The sequence below is a fragment of the Tachypleus tridentatus genome, chromosome 9 (assembly GCF_004210375.1).
Source record: "Tachypleus tridentatus isolate NWPU-2018 chromosome 9, ASM421037v1, whole genome shotgun sequence".
In the NCBI taxonomy this organism is placed as follows: Eukaryota; Metazoa; Arthropoda; class Merostomata; order Xiphosura; family Limulidae; genus Tachypleus; species Tachypleus tridentatus.
The window spans coordinates 106,227,186-106,250,441 of NC_134833.1; the positions used below are offsets into that span (position 1 = coordinate 106,227,186).

A 23,256-nucleotide genomic window follows, 5' to 3' on the forward strand; every position below is an offset into this window, starting at 1 on the left:
CAGAGTATGTGATGTTACCACTGTCTTCTTGATACACCACAACATCAACGTTCTTCCCTGGCCCTCCAGATCACCAGATTTAAACCCCATCGAACATCTTTGGGACGAGTTGGACTGACGTCTGAGACAGCGACAACCTCAACCACAGACTCTACCTCAGCTTGCAGCAGCTTTGCAGGCTGAGTGGACAGCCATTCCATAGGATGTGATTCGTCATCTCATCGCTTCCATGGGCAGGAGATGCCAAGCAGTTATTGATGCTCACTGGGGGCATACTCGTTATTGACGTTGAGTGACGTTAAACTTCAACTAGTGAGCATGGACTTCGCCTTTGCAGACTTTGGATGTTCAGCAGTGAATGTGCTAAATTTCACATGTCATATAGAACTACCCTGAATAAACTTGTTAACAACTTGTCTCATATTTTGCCTTTTGCGTTTCTTTTTTTGAAGAGTATATATACTTACTACAATATATGATGAATAACCAATCAACAGCTCAGAACAAAGTCACAGCAGTTTTAGACTGTGAAAAGGTTGGTTGGTTGATTGATTTAATGTTTTATGGCACAAAGCAGCTAGGCTATCTGCGTCAAATGTCTGGTAAAAAGGTGAAAGTAAATTCAGTAAAATTTATAAAAGAAAATTAAGATAAAACAAAACAAAGTTAAAAAATATATAAATAAATAGCATAAAACTAATGTTTACATCTAGTCTACAATGTCAAGAGAAAAACTACAGTAATTTAAGATGTAAAGAACTCTCTGTAGCATGACTGTAATAATCATAACTTGACAGGAAGACTAACAGGCAAGTCCTTTCCAGTTAGATAGTTATTAGACTGCTCTAATACTTCAGGACAATAAACATTCATTGTATATTCATAGACAGTTTTCATAATGTTCAACAACAAATTCTTTCAAACAACATATCAGACAGAACTATCACCTTTAGCCAATTACATTGTTTTTATAGTGGGGTGAAATCTGGAATTATTACCAGAGAGAACGTAAATGCCATATTCTAAAACTCCTGTACAAACACACTTTTGCTTTGAAATGTTTTTTTTTAAAAACTTCCTTTACCTTTGTCATTTTTAAGATTTTAAAAGGTGTACGTAGCTTTCCAAAATATTTACGTACCACTAAATTCCAGCAGTACAAACATGCTAATTAAATTCTAAAAATATAAATCACAGAAATATGACTAAAATGAACAAGTTTTACGAGAGTTCACTTGTCTTTCAAAAATCACTCCCATACATTTAAAAAGTACTAGCTCCACAATTGCCAATCAAATAATTGTTAAAAAAAAAAAAGGAATGGCTTGCTATGTGTATTTAAAACTAAATTTGTTTCTTTTAGTTTTCAATTTTTCTGAAATCATTCTATTTTCTCTATATTATTTACAACTAATTTTAAATTTCTGTTTTTTCATAATGCTTTTAACACCTGCTATATGAGCAAACTGGGTAACCTTTTGCATTATGGAATGAATCACCAAAAAGCTGATCTTGGGATTCAATTCCAGGAATTAAATTACATGAATATACCACTTATAAGGATTTTAGTTTTTTTTTAGAATAAAATATGAATTATAGAAGGTGTAGCTGTACAATGGCTGACATATTAACAAATATTAGATATGTTTCAGTAATGATACATAATGAAGACTAATTGTAAACAGCATTATTTGGAATGCATTTACAAGATACTGTATCAAGCTAAAATATCAGGTACTCTGTTGGATTTTGATATCAGTTTTACAAAAATGAAAAACTGTCATTTTGTGGTTGAACACATAACACAGCTCATAAATACCCTTCTCTGGACAAAATGCATCAAAAGTTTTGATTGCACTTCAATTACATTTTAACTTAACATACAATTTCTTCGGATTCTCTGCTATCTTTACAAGTTGCTTTTATATATTAATAATTGATCTACATCACTGGATAAAATAATAAAGCATATTTTCTTTAATGCTGAAGATAACTAAATAACTTGCTTTATCAACATAATTAAATGATTCACTTTCACATTGAGTTGGTAAATTTCTAAAAAGGAAATGTTTATTCTGAAAACATTCCTGATATTATATATATTTTTTCATTTTCAAATCCATTCAATTTCTTTATGATCCCTATCTCAAATTAAGACCAATACATCATTATCAGTAAAATCCATATCGTTTATTTTCACAATACTTTCCTTGTAACTCTGCCACAGTTTCTTTTTTTTTTTTTTAATATTTATTTGATTTATTAATAATATTTGTCAGAAAAAGTTTTGGCTACTTTTCCCACATCTCTGACCCAATTTAACAGAAATTGATAATCCATTATATTCAAAACCACAACAAGAACATTCTAAGTATTTTGAACCTCCAGGCGTTTTTTTACATCTGAAAGATAAATGTTCCATTTGAACAAGAATTTCAATATTTTCAACTACCATTAAAGTGCTCGTCAGCAATTTCAATCCATTGATTGAAAGAATCACAGGTTCACTAAAGATAAAACTTGGGTAAATAATTGTTACTCTGACCAATCACATTGCTTAGAGAAGAAAACCATAAACTATTTCCACAATGAATAACTTTTCTAACCAACATAAGCATACCCAATTTGTAGATACAGGCAGTGTTATAAGTAAACACTGAATGATAACGTGTGTGCGTGCACGCTTAACAAATAGTATATAAATGTTTCCTGTTCCCCTTTAACAAAACAATCTACATCAGGAAATTACATGGAATATGAGGCCAAATTTCTCAAAGCAAAAGAGCAGTAATGTGACAAAATACAATTAAAAGAAAACACTTACTTTATTAGAACACTTTCATGATGCAGAACCCAGTAAAAATGTATATAATTCAGAAGTTATATGTAAGCTAAGATCACATTCAAAATCCCCAAGACAGATAAATTTCATTCATCCATTAATCCATGAGAGAACTACAAACACAGAAAGGTAGTACAGCTAAGACAGAATAAAATCAAGAATGGGCAAAACAAGCAGGTATGAAGCATTTGAACAAACTCAAAAATACAAAAACAGAGAAAACCATGTTCCTAGAAGCACAAAACCTATTGATGCATACACTTAAAGAAAAATAACAGCATAACTTAAAAAAAATAAAAGAGAAAAAAGGAATATGGTGGTGTTAATTTAAGGTTCTCATCATTTAAAGTTTTTTTTAAACAGATATATTTCACCAAGTTTATGTTGGCACTAACACACCTAAGAACCTTAGCTACCCAAAAATGTTTAAGTTCAATAATAATAAAAAAAAATATTACACCATTATGGAATATATAAAACTGCAGCAAATTCTTCACAGATTTCAATACAGAATAATAAGGCATTAACTTATCACTATTTTTAATGTGTGTTGTTGAGAAACTCACAAATAGCTTTCAAAATATTCCTTTAGAGACCAAAAATCTAAACTGAATAACAAAAAGATAATTTTCATCAAAAGTAAAGCAACAATTAATGATGTCATTAATGTTACATGGGTAATCAAAATGACAAAATACAATACTTAAAAAAGACGGCCAATATTGAACATACGCAATAAAAAATGTACAGATATAACCTACCGTCTTTCCTGGTCTTGCCCACGTACACACATAACCCTCTTGGCATGCTGTCACAGCACAATCTTCCCTAAATACTAAGTCTGTCAATCGTTCATGAGCAATTTTTTTACATACAAGTGGTTCTAACATTGGCACTTCATCAAGGCATGGACAGATAGTTGTTCCAATCAATCTGACAGGGTCATCCAAAACTTTACTGTGAGTTGATTTATTCAAACTATTTTTGTCACTGCTACGTGATGAAAGACTGAAATTCCTTTTATGTTCTTTGTCTTGTTTTTTTTCTAAAGTACCACTTTTACTGACAAGATTCAGAGGTAAAACTAAGTTACCATCTGCAACAGAGGTATCCTTAGCAATACAGTTTGCCTGTACGTGACCAACACTGTTACACTTTGGAACAGACGGCAGCTGCATGGAGGGATTATTCAACACTACACTAGTTCGTGTCCGTCCCATTGGTTGTTTTAAAACATCTTCTGTCAAATCCCAAAGACAAAATTGAGTGTCTTGTCCAACAGACCCAAACCTGTAAGAAGTGATAGTTAATGAACACATATCTACAGAACTTCTATTGCACGTAGCTAGTGAAGTTCGATAAGCACCTGACACTGCTGCATTTGACTTTGAATTATTTGGGATTCCCAGTTTTGAAGAATCATTTTGCTCTGCTGAAGCTATTAATTGTGACAAGTCTTCTTCACTTCCAAAGTCAATACTATCTGCATAGGATATGTTGTGAGTATCAAATGCCACAACATTTACCCAAGATTTGTGTCCATAACCCCGGGCAACCACCCGCTTCTCAAGAAAGGACCACACAGTTACTAAATCATCTTCACCACCTGTAACAACATATTTGCTATCTGGACTCCAACATACGCACAACAACCCTCCAAAGTAGCTACGAACCAATCCAACAAGATCCATTGTGTCATAGTTAAACACGCGAAGAAATCCATCTTGACTCACAGTTGCAAGGTGTTTGGAGCAAGGGGAAAATGCAAACTGATTTAAAGAGCCTTCTCCCACAACCCACCTATACAAGGGATTTCTTGTACTTTTAGTCTTACAGGTATACACAGCAAAGCTTTCTCCTTGTTTAAATATTTGGTAATGTGGAGGTGTAGTTCCACATGGTAAATCATCCTTATAAACATACATTTGTCCACTACTATGAGAAACCAAGAAAAGGTTTGGAGAATCTGGCACCCACTTTAAGCAAGTTACTTTTGTTTTGTCAATTAACCTCTGAAAATAAAAAGTAATCAATGGTTTATTAACTTTAAAACCAAACAAAAGTTAAATTTCAACATCTTTTAACAATATAATTAAAAACAGTTTTTCACTTTAAGTATTACAGTTTAATAAACTAAAAAAACACACAACATTAATCTCTAATGATATATACAATTCTTAATTAACAAATCAGTAAAATTACTCTGCAGCTCAAATATGTGTGAGCTGCCAGGTAATTTTGCAATATCTACAACCCTATTTTACAGAAAATCAAATGTTGCCCAGGTTTTGTCAATGGTATTTAAGGCTCACAAGTGAAAATCTAGGATTTAGAAGACCTGTATACATTATTTCCTGAAATGATGTCTAACTCACGAGTTCCCACTTTTCCATTGCAAGGCCCCAACCCTCATCCACTTACTGAACTTACAAATATTGAATATTTTAAAAGAATTGTGTATTTGTTACACCTCCACTCCAAACATTTTCCTGTAGCTCCACTTATTAAACCTTAATTTAACTCATGATGGCTCAGAACTCAGCTGTATATAGATATTACACAAGCTTAGTGTATTATTAAACAAATATAAATGATTTGTAGAAGGATTTTCTGGATTTCTGCACTTAAAGGATTTCACAGACTAACAAACTAGTATACTATCAATTTATCCTTTTACACTGTAGTTCCATATCTCATTTCCATTCCGTATAACAAATCATAAAATAAAAAGTCATGGCACTTTAAATTTAAACTTAAACAATGGGAATGTTTAGGTAACAGAATCAATTGATGATGGCTGCTGTTTAAGGGTTAATCTTACATCTCATGCTTTACAGAAATAGTATCACATAAAACTGATTCTGACAAACACAAACTTCTTCATTTTAGACAAGATATTTAAGTCCAAAAAAATGATTGCATTCATGGCAATTATTCAAAATTGTATAAAAATAATGCATTCAATAAAGTTCTACAAATCTAAATTAAAATTATTGGACATTTTTGATTAAATACTAATGTGTCAAACTACAATGAAAACTGTGCAGAAATATCACAAAAATGGTTAAAAAAAGAATTTATTTACTGTATTACAAACGCCTTTGCATATTTCAATAATTATAATTCTTGCAGTAGATAATATTCACAGTTTAATTTTATAAAATTGATAATTCTTCTATTTTAATACACATAAAACAATACAAACCTGAATGTTTTTGAACAACCTTTAAATCCTGACTCAAATTATTAGTTTGAAACGTCTAGCTGTGTCAAAGGCACAGGTGTTAAAAATTAATATTGGGGAAATGTATTGTTTTTCATTTGTTGTTAGGTATTAAAATTCAATATCTTTTAAATCTCTTTAAAAGCCTTACTTTAGCCATGTATACAATGTTGAATTATGAACTTGTTTTTCATACTTGTACTTTACAGATTGTTCAGGTTATACCTGTGATGAAACAGCTCATTCACTTGCTAGCAAAACTGAAATAACTTTATAAATCATGAATTTGTTAAATGATCAGAGACAATAGTTACCAATCTGTGGTCCTGGTCTGCAGGTTCCCTTCAAATGGCCCAATTAAAAGTTATATAATTATAAAAGAGAAGTGACAAAAACATATATTTAATGTATACCCCATTGTGATGCACTCAAAATGTTTAAAAAATTCAGGTGGAACAAACAAAATTTGAGAAACCTTGATTTAATGTATAATGCTTGTGTTCTATGGCTGTATTCCACCAATCAATGGAAATCAAAATCTATGCTAGCATTGTTTATGCCAATACACCTCTTACCATTGCACAATGTATGATACAATGGAATTTGTTTTACTATAAATTCACTTTTTGATTAGACCATCAATAAGTAATAGTGGCAACCAAAAATGTAAACATACAAATAAATCTTTGATTTAGGAGCCAAACTGCTTTTAAGTTGTCAATTAACTTATAAAGGCTTTATATCAACACTAACATTGGGTATCTCATTCCATCAATAGTGTGTAAGAAATACAATACTTCAAATGCAAGGTTTTAATTACAAGGAAAACTTGATGTGTGTTTACACTTTACAGCTGTGTGTAATGTCTCAATCTTCAGTTTCTTGAAAAGATGAATATATATTAGTGTGACCTCAATGTTAAATATTATAGGTTTATAGTACATTACTAAAAGAAAAAGATTTTAACTACACTAATGCATAACAAATCAACATGGTTCAGTCTATGTAAACATGTCTATTCACAAACAAAACATTCCACATTTATTACTTTACTTGTAACCCAAAAACAAAGCCACCTATCTTTTTCACCTAATTTCACATATTTCTTTACTTTTTACCATTTGATATTATTCTATATACTGGGATAATTTTTCATACAAAAAATTATTTTTCCTCACCACAAGTTATGTATTTTTCTATAGAACAAGAAAGCTTAATTTCAACATTAAATTTTAAAGATAACCTACACAAAAACATATCTTAACATACAACATCTATTTTGATTAATTTAATGACTTGTGTACACATTTTAAACCTGTAAAAAACAAAATCAGAGTTTCAAAGCTAATTTGTCAAGTAACTAATATTTCTACAGAACAATCCTTACATAAAACACACACACTACTTCCTTTAAAAAAACATTCACAAACTGCTACATTAACTGTTTCCTAAGAAATTCACTGCAAGATACTTACTTCTTCATTATAAAGTTTACTAAGTTCTTTCTTGATAGGATCAATAAGTTGGATCTGACCAGCAGAAAAGCCAACTAAAAGAGAAGCATTTTCGCTAGTTACCGTGTGTAGGTTAAAGTCATGACATGTGGGGTAGGTGCCTTTATAAACACGTTTGTCCACAGGTTTTGTGAGGTCTGCTGCCTACAGACAAAAACAGTATTTCACATCAAAGATTGTTAGTATGAAAGTATACTTACTTTAAGCACAATGATCTCAGTTTTACAATTTTTTGTTTGATACTATACAATTTGTTTTGTTCTACAACCAGTCATGATTCTTAAAAAAATAATATAATCAAAATGCAATTTCCATTCATTATGATATGTAAAAGCATGAACATTATATGCAAGTTATTGTTCTAACTTCATGCAAACTCCAACTGAGTTAACACATTGAGGATGATTATACATTTTAAACACTTCTACCTAGATTGTTTTTTTATACAAAATAATCCAACACCAAAAAGCTAAAATATATAATGTATTCTGTACTTTTAATTTTGACTTTTCACAGTTGTAAACACTGATGAATGCTAGTTACTTTCACAAACTTTAACATTATTTTTGAAAATAGATTATTTGTTGTTGTTTTCTTATTTTTACAAGGTTATGACAGCATTCAAAACCCTACATACAGTACTGTTTAAGTTTTTGTTTTAACTTTAAGAAAATTTTTGAAGCCCCACCTCAAATATAGGTCTGATTATGAGAGCACTTTAGACCTATTAGCATATATGAAAGTTAACATTTTCCTAAACTGAAAATATATTTCCAATAATACTTACCTCTGCTGACACTATAGCTATTTCTCAATCTCCACGATTTCCACTCTTTGCCCACCTAAGCATTGAAAACACTTGCTCCGGTCTTTCACACCCCTACTCAAATGGCTTAAGCAAATTCTAACTTGCAAATTTCTCCACCATTGTCAATGCACCTTCTATCTGTGTACCATATATAAGCACCTCACCCAATAATGTAATCACTTTTTCAAGACAAACTGGCTTTTAGTAGGGAAGTAAGGTGGAACAATATCAGCAGAGGTAAGTATTACTAGAAATACATTTTCTCTTTAGGAAAACATTAGCTTCCAAACTATACTATCTGCTAATACTATCACTATAAATCCCACAATGAGAACAGACATGATCCATACAAAAAGTATCTGCATAAAACAGGAGTATACCAAGAGAAAAAAAAAATTGGTACAAGTGTAGAAGAACTGCACCACATCCAGAAATGGCAAGCTCTTCATCTAGAACTTAGTTCCCATATCAAAGGTATAATAGAATATGAGTAATCATCAATATAGGCTAGTTCTAACCACAGGGTTGGAAATAAGAGGTCATAGTACCCATATCCCATGTTGTTGGCTAAGGGTATTAGACCTCAATGAGATACACACATACAGATTGGTCCCAGCCCGTAGCCATAGAGTGATACGCTTCACACCACAAAATAGTAAGCAACACTTAAGAGGGCAAAGTTTCTCATCCACCTGAAGTCCAAAAAGCAATATTCAAGGCTCAGAATAAAATCATGTACACTGTACTCAAACAAAGAAAAAAATCTCATCTGGTCTGGAATTATAAACAGTTATTCTCGCTCCCCAAACAAGTGCACAAGGAGTTTTCTGCATGACACTGGAATTATGGAGAGAACATGGAACTTGTGCTCAACTAAGGACCTAGAATTGGACCACACTGTGTTATGAATTATGAGGAGATGGTGGAACACTTTCCATGAACAATATACTAAACCATCATGAATCACAGAAAAGGGCCATACACTCCCAAACCAGATAGGTTCATGTCATGTCTGAACCAAAATTGCAAGCATGTTCCTGAGAAGGCTGGTGTCACTCCTACTGACCTCTTGGAAAAACATTCATAAACCCTAGTAGAGGACCCCCAACTTCACCCTCTTTTCCAAGAGTGGAATAACATGCTCAAAAACTCTGGAAGAAAAGCCTCTGTCCACCACCACAGCAACAGGAAATTAGACATGGTAAAGACTCCCGAGTCAGCACAAGTAGAGTTTGGATAGATAAAACATGTTAGGAGTCCTGAGGAACAGTGCTCTGAAAACAGTGCAACAGATGAATTAAATTCTCCATTTTGAAATGCAAACCAATTCCTAGTTATTCAACCTTAAGATCTGGAAGGACAGACAAAATTCCCTTTAGCTTTACTCGTGACTGTCCACAAGCAGCAATCCATAAGGTAATACCATGTGATAGCCACCTACATGGTCTTATGGAACACCCCATTTCAACAGAGCCTGTTGCAGCCTGCAGTAATAATAGCAAAAGTGGTTGTTAGTGCAGAACTGAGAATACCTGCCTGGGCAACACTGGCTACAAAGTTGGATCCACTAAAAAATAAAGGCACCCTGGAAATAAGAGTACATGATTAAGGAAAATAATCACCTCTGGTTAAAGTCAAATACATGTGATCAAAATAGTTACAGGGAATAGTCAAAAACCCTCAAAAGAAGAAACTACCAGATAATGTAAGTAATGAGACATGTATTAGAAGTATTTCCCATACTTCCCATACATCAATTTTCCAGAGAGCAATTCAACTAGGAGGCTAATGACATAGAAATGACAAATCTGGTGAGATGTAACATGCAAAAGATTCCTCTCCTGTAAAGCTAATCCATCAGAAGCCAAGTGAATTTCTGAAGCCACTTTGTGAAGGTATTGGAAGATAAATCAAGGAAAATCAAAGGATCCCAACCAATGACACTGTTTTCACAGTAATTCAAAATGAACAAGTAAGAGAAACAAAAATTTGTAAGCCATGCTGGACATAACAAATGATCAGGATTAGAGCAATCATAAAGGTGTGAAATGGGTGAAAAATGGATTGGTGAGAAGGATCCTTCCCTTCCCTGGCTGCTAGTCTTTGGAAGAAAAACACCTATTGGAGTAAAGCATAACAAATGTGGAATAGTAAAAGGTCCTATGCATATGAATTGCAAACAACTCTGAATGATCCATGATATGAAAACAAATGTCTCAAGAACATGTGCCTCTTTGACAAGTTATCCAAGATATAACCATAAAATTATTGAAAAATATCATGGCAATTTTTCCCCCTCTAAAGAGACTGACCTTGAACCATACCCCAATACACTGCAAGAAGTTCAAGAACGTTTATATGGGAGGTAGGTTCATCTTGTCAGAGTACTCTGGAACTCCTGACCTTCAAGTTCAGCTCTCCAATTCCGGAAGAGATACCTCTGTACACAGATGGATCTCAGGATGAAGTGCTGGAATGGGTACCCAACAATAGTACTACTATGATCTAACCACCATTCACAATAAATTTTACTCATCAATAAGACTGCATGATCCAAAGGAGTGGAACACATGAACCATAGGTCATGCAATAAAAACTGAAGGGACCTTATATGTGCTTGTCCTAAAGGAATGAGAGGTTCAAGTGATGCCTACCTTTGCAAAAGACAGAGAACCAGCTGCACAGTAGGAGAAGAGAGAAGCAAAAGCTGGATGGCTCTTTCAATCACTTGAAGCCTGAGAGGGGTTGGCTGAACATAACTTAATTAAGTATTGGAAAACACACCCAAATGGACAAAACATTGCATAATGACTAAACAAACTTCATCAGTCTGATAAGAAAACCCATTTTTGTGGCTTCTGAAAGGAGAACCTGAGAGAGGTGTTCTGCTATTTGACAGGATGAAGCCAGAAAGAGCCATCCATCCATATAATGATGTGTGCACAGGCCCAAGGAATGCAGAGAAGGAGAAAAAGCTCAAACAACTCTCTTAAATACACAAGATGCTGACACAATAACAAAAAAGCCCAGAACTATAGAATCTGACCATTATGCACAAACCTAAGAAACTTCCAGGAATATTCTGCTATAGAAATATGGAGGTAAGCATCAGTAACATTGACCTTCATCATTCAGAACCCTGGTGCAAAGTGCCATCATTATGTGAGGAGGATCTAAACATTGGTTGACATGAGATAAATTGGTGACTTAATGCCAATCTTCTGTCTTCTTAGTTAACATGAATGAATGTGAATAAAATCCAGGAAGAATTGGATCAACTCTCTCTACTGCCTTTTTGACTAACAATTCTCTTATGAATTGGAAACACTGTGGATCTATTAGAAGTGAAAATGCAACAGGTTGAGCAGATAATGGAGGTTTTGTAAATTGAATAGCCAACCCTGAAGCTATAATATGGAGTACCCACGGATCCCTGATGAAAGAACTCCAAATGTCAAGAAAGTAGTTTAATTCTCCAGGATAACAGTAACCAACACTGTTGTCATCTGTCTGCCCAAGGTAAGATCCTCAAGAATAAATACAGATGCTATTATGGGAACCAACAGACTGGAAATATGAGGGGGAGGGGAGGTAAAAAAAAATACAGACTGATACTCCCAAGTTAGAGCTAGAAAGACAAGAAGGTAATGATGATAAAGAATGTAAACAGACAGCACAAATTCAAAATTTAACATCTATGGAACACCAGTAAATAACATGGAACTAAGAAAAGGAGTTGTTTTTTAAAATCCATGAAGGCAGAAAACAGTGAATAAACCTTATCACATAAAGTGTTTCTACATGATAAATCCCAAAAACAATTCAGCCAGGGAAAAAAAGAACTGGAGCAAGCATTCTCATTGCTTAGAAAGGCAACAAGTAGAAACCCTGGAGATTAAGCAACAGCTACAGTGTCAGCTGTCTGTGTTTTGGAACTATTATTATACACCTGCAAAATAACTACAAACTGCATTATTTCTAAAAATCACAGTTGTACATTGTTATCACAATAGGAAGAACTTCTGTATGCATTTGCTTTGAAGTATTTTGTCAGCTATCCAGTCAAGTTAATAGCATTTTGGTTAACACCATTATTTGTATTTTAAAAACTAAACTTGCAGCTCATAACTCTAACTATTCAAACAACCATTTTGTGAGTTGAATCTTAAATGTTGTAATTAATATTATTATTTAATTTGGATTTATAAAATAAATTGTATTAACATAGCTTGGTAACATTTTCAAAAACAATTTACAGTTAATCAAAAAACTTCACATTAGACACAAACCTACTTCAGTTAACCTAATCATTCTCACATGCTACAGAAATATGTAGTGTTTAGAACACTTACACAACATGTGGATAATACTCTTTTTACATGCACAAAAAATAGCCTGTAAATCCTTTAATTACCAGAAACATCTATCAATTGTTCATAATAACTTAGCAATGACAGTTTATATTCTATTTCCTTAACATATTATCATGAAACTATCATTTTCACCTATACATAACATCCCCTCAATATGCCTATCATATACATATTGTTCCATGACACTAACCATGATGTCTATGGTACAGTCATATTGTTTAAGTAAATATACTGAATCTTTTTTTTTAATGATTATCTTTAACATTAATGTTTAAATCTTCAACTGGTATGCATTTTAATTTTTATCAAAAACTCTCAAGCTATAAAATATTCTATATTCAAAACAGTATATTCCTAGAATTAGCATGCACTGAAAGGGTTAAACTTGTTAATCTACTAAACTGAAAAAAGTAGTAACTGTGACAACCTTTCTGATGAGCATGTAATCGTGCTATTACTGTCTGACAACTTGTTTGTCTGTCAGTTGATTACATGCTTTCTCGTTCTGAATTACATTTGAAACACTTGAATAGTCCTCAAGAACATTCTTGCGAGATAGCCAGTTGCTCAATCGTGACAGTTATTATGGATGCCTGCTCTGCATTTATGATTATGCATGTTCTATAGATGTTTTGTTTCATAGTACCTCAAGAAGAATCACTCCATCCCTGTCAATCTATAAGGCACCAACCAGTAAAAAAAGACACCAAAGTTACATAGCAGTGACTCAACAATTGCCAGAATGAGCTGGCAGGTATGATTTGTTTCATACTTTACAAATGTGCAGCCTTACAACTTAACAGGTATAATTTGCACACAACTTTATATTTATATATTTTAATTTTTATTAAAAATGTAAATGTATCTACCCATGTTGTGCAAGTGAGGAACAGAGATAGGAAAATTTGCACTTCAGGTCAATTCAGTTTAAGACTAAACCTTATAACAACAAGATCTATTGCTGCACTGTTTCTCTCTCTTTGTTTTGTTTTTTTTAAATTAGTATACATTATAAGTTTGCATTCAGAAAGTCAGTCATTATATAGTTCCTGATTCACGTAATGAAAGATTTCACCCTTGGACCAAACATTGATAGTCTCCAAATTCTGGCAAACAGTCTCACGTACATGCAGTATAAAGTTAAATGGCAATACTAATTTCTTCTTTTTGAACAAATTCTTAAAGTTTAAAAAATTATTTATTACTGCTTCACATTATATTTCCATAAGAAATCCTTATCCCTTAACTTTCTCAATACAAAGTCGACCTCATAACCAATCTGTACTCATTAGTTTCCATATTTTGCATCAATTTACAAAATCTGACAGATTTTTAGTAAATATTACTAACTTACAGTATACAAAAAAAATTTTAATTAAGCATTTTTGCTAAAGATTTGTCTGTGAGTGTACAATATTTATCTTTTCATCACATAAACCTCAAATTTCACTTACATAATTTCTAATAACTCCTAAATAATTTTTTAAATGTCTTTAGAATAAAATGGTATAGTTTAGAGAAAATAAAACAATATCTTAATACAAGGTTGGCCAATTTGACTGACCTCGTAACCACTAAAAACATCTCTAAATAAATCTAATATTTTTTCTCTCTAAAATGACTTCAAACTGTAATATGACCCATTTGTTTATCCTAAATAATTTTAAACTCGTGATGATATACATCTATTTATACTTACATTTTCTTGCCCTTTGAACCTTGTCAAACTACTATTCACACCATTAGAAATTGTAAATCACATGGTAAATGTACAGCTCACACTACATTATTGAATTACACTAGCTATGAACTCCACACAAACTTACCTGGTAATATTGTATTATATTATTATTAGTTAAGGTTAGATTGGGTGAAATAAAACATATTTTCCTATTTTTACATCATAATTACTTCATTGAATAAAAAATATACATGAAAAGCAAGAAAAAGTATTTATTTGAGTCACTTTTGCTTTTGATTATAATTAATCTGATTTTTTTTTTATATTAGTGGTGGTACTGTACAAAATTATTTAATTAAATAATGCACCAAAGAACACAATAACATTGTTCCATAACTATACAACAAGAGCAGTTAACACTTCATCTAAGCTTGTCAAGTTGTTTCCAGTGGAAATTAAGCTTAAAGTTATTTGAAGTTGACAATTCACATTACAAAAAACAATGTGATAGAATACATATTGAATTGAATGTCAGACAGAACTATTGACAATTTCTGAAAGAAAAGATGTTACAGGATAGCATAACAAAAACGATGTGTTTATTTCACAACTCTGTCACCAAATAAGATTGAAGGCTATGAAAATTATGCTTCACCTGAATGATGAAGATATTATAATGAGTGATTTACATTAAATTTTGTGCTCCTTAGAGGGCAGTAAATAAATTAGAGAAGAGAGCTTGATTTTAACAGACATCCAAGATTATTATAAACTTCTAAACAGCCAATTTAAACTACCATGTTGTCAAATGGATGACTAGTGCCCTGAAACAGATCCTTATACAAAACAGCAGTGTAGCTTAATTTACATTTATCCATGCCAACTCTACACACAATGCTGGCTCCAATACTAAACCAAAATCATCAGTAAATTCACAGTATTCAAGAATTACTTGGATTGAAGTAACTAAAAATAATTCAATGCCTTGATATTTCTTCAATTAGATAATAATAAGCTCTTAATACTCACGTATTAAAAATAATAACCAAGAAACATCTCGAGCAAATACGGTATGGAAAAACAGTTAACTGTACTAGTAGTAGTAGCCACTGATGAAGCCCCAATGGTGAAATTATTTCACTTGTATACAATAACAAAAATTGATCATTTATTAACAAATCACCACTGCTTGTCAGATTCAATATATTAACTAATTTGGCAGATGAGCAATGTGCTAGTTTACACTGGAATATATAATAACATCTGGTTTGATTCCTTACACGCCCAAAAAGTTCCTTTCAACAATGCAAAACGTTTTAATCTCAGTTTGCAGAAAAGCTCCTTTTTACAATATATTTGACTGATGTAAGAATTTGTTCCAAGAATTAAATAAGATATCAGTGAAACACATCCAGACAAAACTGACATAGTTTTAAGCATTTAGGATGGAAAGTAAAAATTATTTTAAAAATTAAAAAAACACTTTTTATCAAAACAGAACGTTAGTTAGAAATAATAATAAAGGAAACACGTTTGAAGTAAACAGATTTATTTGCTTGCTTAATTTGGTTACCATAGTTTTTGGCATTAATTACCCTTCTTACCTTCACTGTTAAGCAGCAATTTGTTGGTTGGTTGTTCAGCATTTATGGGTGCAAAGCAATTGGGCTATCTGTGCCAAATAACCAATAAAAAGGCAAAAAAGTAAAATCATTAAAATATGTAAAAAGGAATTAAGTTAAAACAAAATGTAGTCAAATTTTCAAATTGAAATCTTAAACAGAGTTAAAAAGACAAATAGAATTAAAAATTTAAAAAACACAACTGAAGTAGACAGTGTCACCATCGCTAATGACAATGTCCAACGTCAAGGTTGAACTCATAGTAAAAATATGTTTAAAATAGTGCCATCGCTCTCAATCGTAACAACAGCATGATAGTAAATTTGGGCTATTGTGATCTGAATGTCATACAGACCACATACTGGTGTACCAGTATCAGACAAAAGAAAGTGGAGAGTTATAAAAATGACCAATGCATAGCCTAGCCAGAACAACATTCTCCTTCCAATCATTATGGAAGCAAGATGACCAAAAAGCAATAGCAGGTTTGATCTGGAAAAGCTTGTTATGACATTGCTCACTTCAAATCAACTGCCTGCCAACTATTGCAGAGCCAAGCCTTCAATACAGGACCATAGTCCATGTATGGCACAGGTATAGTGATATTACCAAAGCAAACAGACTTAAATACAATGTCAGCAAGCTCGTTCCTATGAATACCAATGTGGCTTGGTATTCACAAAAACTGAATAGAAGTAAATGTTAGAGAAATAGGCCAGTCACTTTTGAATATCAGCAAGAACAGGATGAGAACTAACATGAAGAGATGCCAGGGCCAATAGAGAACTAAGCAAGTCAGTAATAAATAGTACAGTTCCTGTACTGCATAGCTTCTATGTGATCCAGGGTAAGAGAAATGGGGTAAAACAGCAGCAAACATAGAAACTGTATGCAACAACCAAATCGTAACCAATCATAGCAGAGCCCGCAGAGTCACCTGATTTCGAACCACCCATAAAAATGGAAATGGAAGAAAGGTTCAAAAGATGTTTGGCAAATAGAAGGCAATACTTCCATTTGGGAGTATCCACCTTCTTCAGGTAACTCAAAGAAAGGTCACATTTGGGGATATTAAAGAGCCACAGTGGGATGGGCTGATCAGCAAATAGAGGTATGTTATCCAAGGACAGAACCAATTCATCCAACTGCACTGGATATAAAAACCAAAAGAACAATGGTGACCATCTATTCTGAAAAAGTGGCCCACTGCAGAAGGAAAACACAACCCCAGGTGGAATGCTGTGGTAAGGATCGAAATTTTGAAGCATACAGTAAAGACAGTAATGAACAGCAACAGTGGAAAGGAGGTTCATGAGACTCAGTGTATAAACTCTGGACCAGAGGAGTGTAGAGCTGAAGTGCCTGAAGATGAGCAGTATTCAACATCTTCAAGGCTGAGGTCCTGGTAGAGCCACAAACAAGAGACCCATAGTCCAGTTTTGATTGAATAAAGGCACAATAGATTTTTAGCACAGATCATCAATCTACTCTAAGAGGTGGAAGAAAGGACACAATGTTCAGTGCCCTTGTACACTTGACACATAGCTACTTGATATGTGGAATAAAGTTCAGCTTATAGTAAAAGATAAGCCCCGAGAACTTTGCCTCAGAGTCAGCAGGAAGCACAACTTCTCCAAGACAGAGCTCAGGATCTGGGTGAATATCCCACTGGCAGCAGAAATCCATGCAAACAGTTTTGGAACAATAAAAGGGAAAACTGTTTCCTGTGGTCCAATTCAGTAAGTAATTGAGGGTAGTCTGTTGCTGCCATTCAATAAATCTCACACTCGATAACTAATACACGAAATATGGAAGTCCCTAACATAGAGAACATTTGCAACTGTAGGGGGGAGTTCTCCACTGATGGCATTAATCTTCATAAAGAAAGGTGTAACACTCAAAACACAGCCCTGAGAGACTCCAAGTTCCTGTGGGGAAGAACAGGAAAGTGTCAAACCCACATGAACTTGTAATTGCAGGTTCATTAACAAATGTTTTAACAAAAATGGGTAAATGGCCATACAACCCATACAAGTGGAGGTGTCTCCCAAGACACCATACCTCCACAATGTATCATAACCTTTCTCAAGGTAAAAAAAAAAAAATACAGAAACAAGATGTGGTCACTTTAGAAAAGTTTCCCTGATTTACATTTCAAGTTGAACCAGGTGGTTCACAGTGGAGTGCTGTCATTGGAACCCACACTGAGTGGGTAAGAGGAGGTTGTTTGATTTGAGGAATCAAACAAGATGAGCATTTACCATCCTCTATAAGATCTTACAAGAGTAGCTCATCAAAGCAATTGGACAGTAGTTTAAAGAAATCTTGGGATCCTTCCCAGGCATAGGAAGAGGGAGTACAATAGCATGGTGCCAAGCATCAGGGAAAACACTCTCCTGCCAGATCTGCTTAAAAAAAAAAACTGTAAGAATGGCAAGAGAGGCAGGAGAGAAATGTCACAGCATCTTGTAATGAATATCATCAGGCCCAAATGAAATACTGCCAGACAGATGAAGAACAAGCTTAAGTTCCACCAGTGTAAAGGAGCAATTATAGCCATAGAGACAATCAGCCCAAAAGGAATGAAAATTGCTCTGCCTGTTTCTTGACAGCTAAGAAGATGGAGCATGAAGCAGAAGTATGAGATGCTCAAGAAAAGCTCTTAGCATCATTAACTTCCTGGCCATCAGAGAGCAAGATCGAAAGGTGAGCAGAAGTAAACTGTCCACTAACCTATCAAATCTTCTCTTATATGATTTTGGAACTGATGGGAGAAGAGATGCTGGAGGTGTACTTAATCCAAGATTCCTTCTGGCTTTTACATCCAACTTGCTGAGCATATGAATGAGCCTGTTGAACTGCAATGCAGTTAAACATTGCAGGATACCTACAAAAGGTATCCCAAGCCTGTTTTTTAGCTTTCATTGCCATGTAGCAGGCAGGATTCCACCAGGGATGAGAATACTGTAAGAAACATGTTGAGGCTTTAGGAATACACTGAGTAGCTGCCCAGACAATACACTCAGTCACTGCTGCCATGCAGTTATCTCTTGATGGCAGGATCAAGTTCTGAGAGAGCAGCAAAAGAGAGCCAGTTAATATGGTCCAACTTCCATCAAGGTACAGGGGTCAGGTGGCATTAACCACAGCCAGACTCTCTCAAACTTATAGGAAAATGATCACTGCCCTATGGGTTACTGTTAACCCTTCAAGAAAAGAGAAAAGTGAAGGGAAGCAGGCAGAATGATCAGATCAATAGCAGTAAAAAACTGACTAGGTGCATGAAAATAAGAATAAGAGTCAATACTGAAGAGATAAGTTGTGATCCAAAAGCATATGCTCTATGGAACAACCCCTCTCATCAACATCAGCAGCACTCCAGAGGGATTATGTCCATTAAACTCCCCCAGGATTAAAATGGGAGAGAGTAATGCTCAATGAGAGCATTGAGTTATGACTGATCATAGGTCCCTTCAGGAGCTAGGTAAAGTGAACAAGTAGTGATGGTACAACCCAAGTAGCCATGAATGGCTACAGCCACCAAGGGTGTATCAAGTGGCAAAGACAGTGTGCACATGATGATCAACAAGCAATGACATCCCACCATGCACTTGTCCATCACACAACCTGTCATTTCTGTACAAAAAAACTGCTGAAGAGTGACTGCATCGGCAAGTTTCAGAATTGTTTCCTGTAAGGATATGCACACAGGATGGAAAGAATCAATCAAATCCTTTATGCCATCTATATTATATTTGAATGAAAACCCCAACAGTTCCACAGGATAAGAGTGGCAATTTTTATTAACACTGAGGAGAATGTGGAGCCCATGTTTTTTCTTTATCAGATGAAGATCTTTTGACCTCCATGGAACCTGCCTTGGGTCGAGTAGGCAGGTCTCTATCTGTAGACAAAGGTTCCATCACCTGAGGATGTGAATGAATGGTCATTTTACTTCTCAGGACTGCAGAAAAGAATGCACCCTAAGCCAAAGGAAGTGAAACCAAGCAGTCACTGGAAGGAGTGTCAGGTACAGAGAAAAAAGTAGATATAATTTCATCAACTCTTAATCATGGAAAGCAAAAGATTCTTCAGATGTTTTGAAAACAACTCTGCTGGAGGTACAGAGAGATCTGTCTGCACTCCCACTGTGTCAGTGGAATGACATGTAGCAGCATATGTCCCACTCAAAGGCTCGAAAATATTTACTCTTCAAGCTTTGCACTTATTTTGCCTCTATCCAATTGATGGCAAGAAATAGAGTAAGAGGGATATGGACCACTACAGTTAATACAGCATGGTTCTAGTTTGCACTCTTAAATGTTGTGGTCTTTGCCACCACAACGAGTACGTGTTAAATTAGTATGACATGATGTTCTTGAGTGACTGAACCACTGATACTGGAAACATCTGAGAGAGTTAGGAATGTATAACTTTACCTTACAGTTCAGATAAACTTGCAATATTAGAACATTAGTAGGCACCGTAATTCAGTCTTTGTGAGTAGAGATTTAGTACATTGCAGAAATCCATTGGCTGGAGAAACCACTAAGGATCTCTAACTCAAGAATGTTCTTTAAATCCTTCTCGACTATAATTCCTCTGGAAGAATTCAAAGTTGCATGAAAAGTAATTTCAACAGGCATATACCCCAAATGGCCTTCAATTTCAGGAGAAGTTTGGTATGTTACAGTGAAAATGTTTACACCAAAATGTCTCCAGAATGTAAGCCCCTCTAATCCATTTTGAATAAAAAAAAGGGGGCATCTGCCCTGAGGATTTCTTGGATAAGGAATGGATAATTAGAAACCAAGGTACAGAATTTGACTGATACTGACTGTACAACAGTCATCCATGTATGGTAATTTTCCAATAACCTGTTATTGTTTTCTTTTCAATGTTTTTTCACAAATGGCAATATCCATAATAAAGATGCTACATTTCAGTGCCCACTGACGAACCACCATGGAGCCCTACAAGGGGATGCACTACAACACCAAACAAGAACAGTGCATCAACATCAGGGTTTTGTGAGCATTATACTCAAACACAATGTCCAAGACTGGTACTCAGATGACCCTAGCCAAAGTGGACCAGCTGACTGACCCAGAGGGGCCATCCCAAAACCACCTGTCTACAGGAATTCAAGACCAAAGTGGTGTGTTGGAGTTGGACCCTTCAATCACAAGGATCCTCTTATCCCCTTCACAGTTTGCCAATCATGACAAACACATGGGTGGATGTTTAGATCACAAAGAAGGTAAACTGAAAGTACAGAACCTCCTCCAAGAGATCCCTCACCATGTACAAGAATCCATCTCGAAGGGGAGAAATAACTGAAAACTCTGATTCTATAAGAATCAAATTTATAAAGACAAACATTCAATGTTTAACAAGGTTAACTGAAAAAAGTTATGCTAAATGTTATAAAACTTCTACAGTTGATCGATCACAAACTTCACACAATTTGCAATAATCTAGTTTATATGACAAATAAACCTAATTATTAAATAAACATTTAGTGTTTAACAACAAACCCTTACTAATATTCCTTATGGAATTTTTATTTCAATAATTAGATTCAGGTCACTTCAGTAAATTTCCAAGATTAACTGTAAGAATGTTACACATTATGGAACTTCTGCATTTCATTATATTCTAACCTTATACAATCAGCAATAATCTTGCTTAAATAAAGGATGAACCTGATTAGATCACATTGTTACCCTAACTCTAAGTATCTGGAAGGTTATAATACATGTCCCAAAGGAATTTGACATTCTGCTCTTCTCTTGGCACACAGATTTCAAAAGAGGAATCAGAAATACATTCAATGTTCTCATTAAGCATTTAAAGCTGTTTATTTTCCAATTTAATACATTTCACAAATCAACAGTAAACTATGGTGTCAAGAACAGCTTGATAACTATACACAGGACCTGATTGTTTTGTATAAGCATGTGGTTGGGACTCATCATGAGGATGATCTAGTGGGTTTTAGCAAAATGCAAAAATCACCCATAGTGTATAAATACTAAAAATAATTAATGGTTTTCAAAACATAAGCACCACATTTTTCATGAAAGTTGGATAAATGGTTTATCCCTTATTGACAAAAGTATAAATAAAAATGACACTATTGAACCACTCAATTGTCTTCATTATCTTTAAAGTTATGTTATGTCTTTCAAAAGGGATTGAGTTTTTAGCAAAACTAATAAACTATATTTTAGCCATTTGAGACATTATTTTGGATACTGTAAAAAAGCACAAACTAGTTTAAATAGTCTTACATCTGTGCTATTTAAAAATAATGTATCTAAGTAGTTCCACTATACAGCAACACTAACAGCACTGAAACTACTGTAATTTTGATGTGAAGCTTGCATCAGCACACTGCAGAAATATCAAAATTATTTTGCAAGACTGAATAACAGGATATGTTTTGAAAAGTTGTTTCTTGACCCCCCTTCAAAGAGAAAGGATGGAAAGACAAGTTATTAGGCAATGTTTATTTGCAACTTAAAATGACAGAAAAACACAGCTACTTTATCTGATTTATCACTTTGTTCATTTACAGCAAAATAAGCTCATAGAAAATTGCATTTATTAACTCAATAAAGTCATATATTTATAAAATTCAGAATGCTAAGATTAATCAACATACATCAATAATTATTTTATTCATATACTGTATTACCTTGTATTAAAATAATGAACAGTAAAATGTGCATTTTTAATAAGCAAAATTAAAACATCATATAGCATTAAATGAAAGACCAAATAATATCCCTTATTATGAAGCATAATTATTATATTTTACATTCACAGTCAAAATTTTCATATAATAATCACGACTTCCAGCTACAACTACAGTTTTTAACTTGCATGCAACAAAATATTGAATATGTCCATCTCATTCAAGTTCTTGTAGTAACAGACAATAGCCTACATGATTTATTTGAAGAATCTTATAAAATGTGTATATATCATATAAATAATAATGCTAGGTATAAAAGTACCACTGTAAGTTCATATTCAAACTTTCTATAGGCCTCATGCAGTTAAGTTACTCAACATTATTATTAGACCTACAAGTAAATCAACCCATGAACTTCAGTTCATACATTGTGTGTTAAGATGTTGGCATTAACCACGATAGAGCTGTCCAACAATATGCAGTTAGTGCTTAG

The 23,256-nt window shown here is 33.9% G+C and overlaps 2 protein-coding genes across 5 annotated transcripts in view; one reads left to right on the top strand and one right to left on the bottom strand.

The window, feature by feature from the left end:
• LOC143225980 (uncharacterized) overlaps nucleotides 1-23,256 on the top strand; it is a 98,544-nt gene that overhangs the window by 45,883 nt on the left and 29,405 nt on the right. The window lies entirely within an intron of this gene.
• LOC143225978 (WD repeat-containing protein 20-like) overlaps nucleotides 1-23,256 on the bottom strand; it is a 59,197-nt gene that overhangs the window by 34,101 nt on the left and 1,840 nt on the right. For 3 of the 4 annotated variants that reach the window (XR_013014233.1, XM_076456257.1, XM_076456258.1), the window contains exons 2-3: nucleotides 7,541-7,723; nucleotides 3,604-4,854 (exon numbers count right to left, since the gene is read on the bottom strand). Coding sequence is in view for 3 of the 4 variants with exons in the window: in XM_076456257.1 (XP_076312372.1) it covers nucleotides 3,604-4,854; nucleotides 7,541-7,723 (1,434 nt within the window). In the remaining variant the exon portion in view is untranslated. Of the gene's footprint in view, nucleotides 1-3,603; nucleotides 4,855-7,540; nucleotides 7,724-13,187; nucleotides 13,396-23,256 lie in introns of those variants that run through there. The other variant, XM_076456259.1, reaches the window with a different exon arrangement.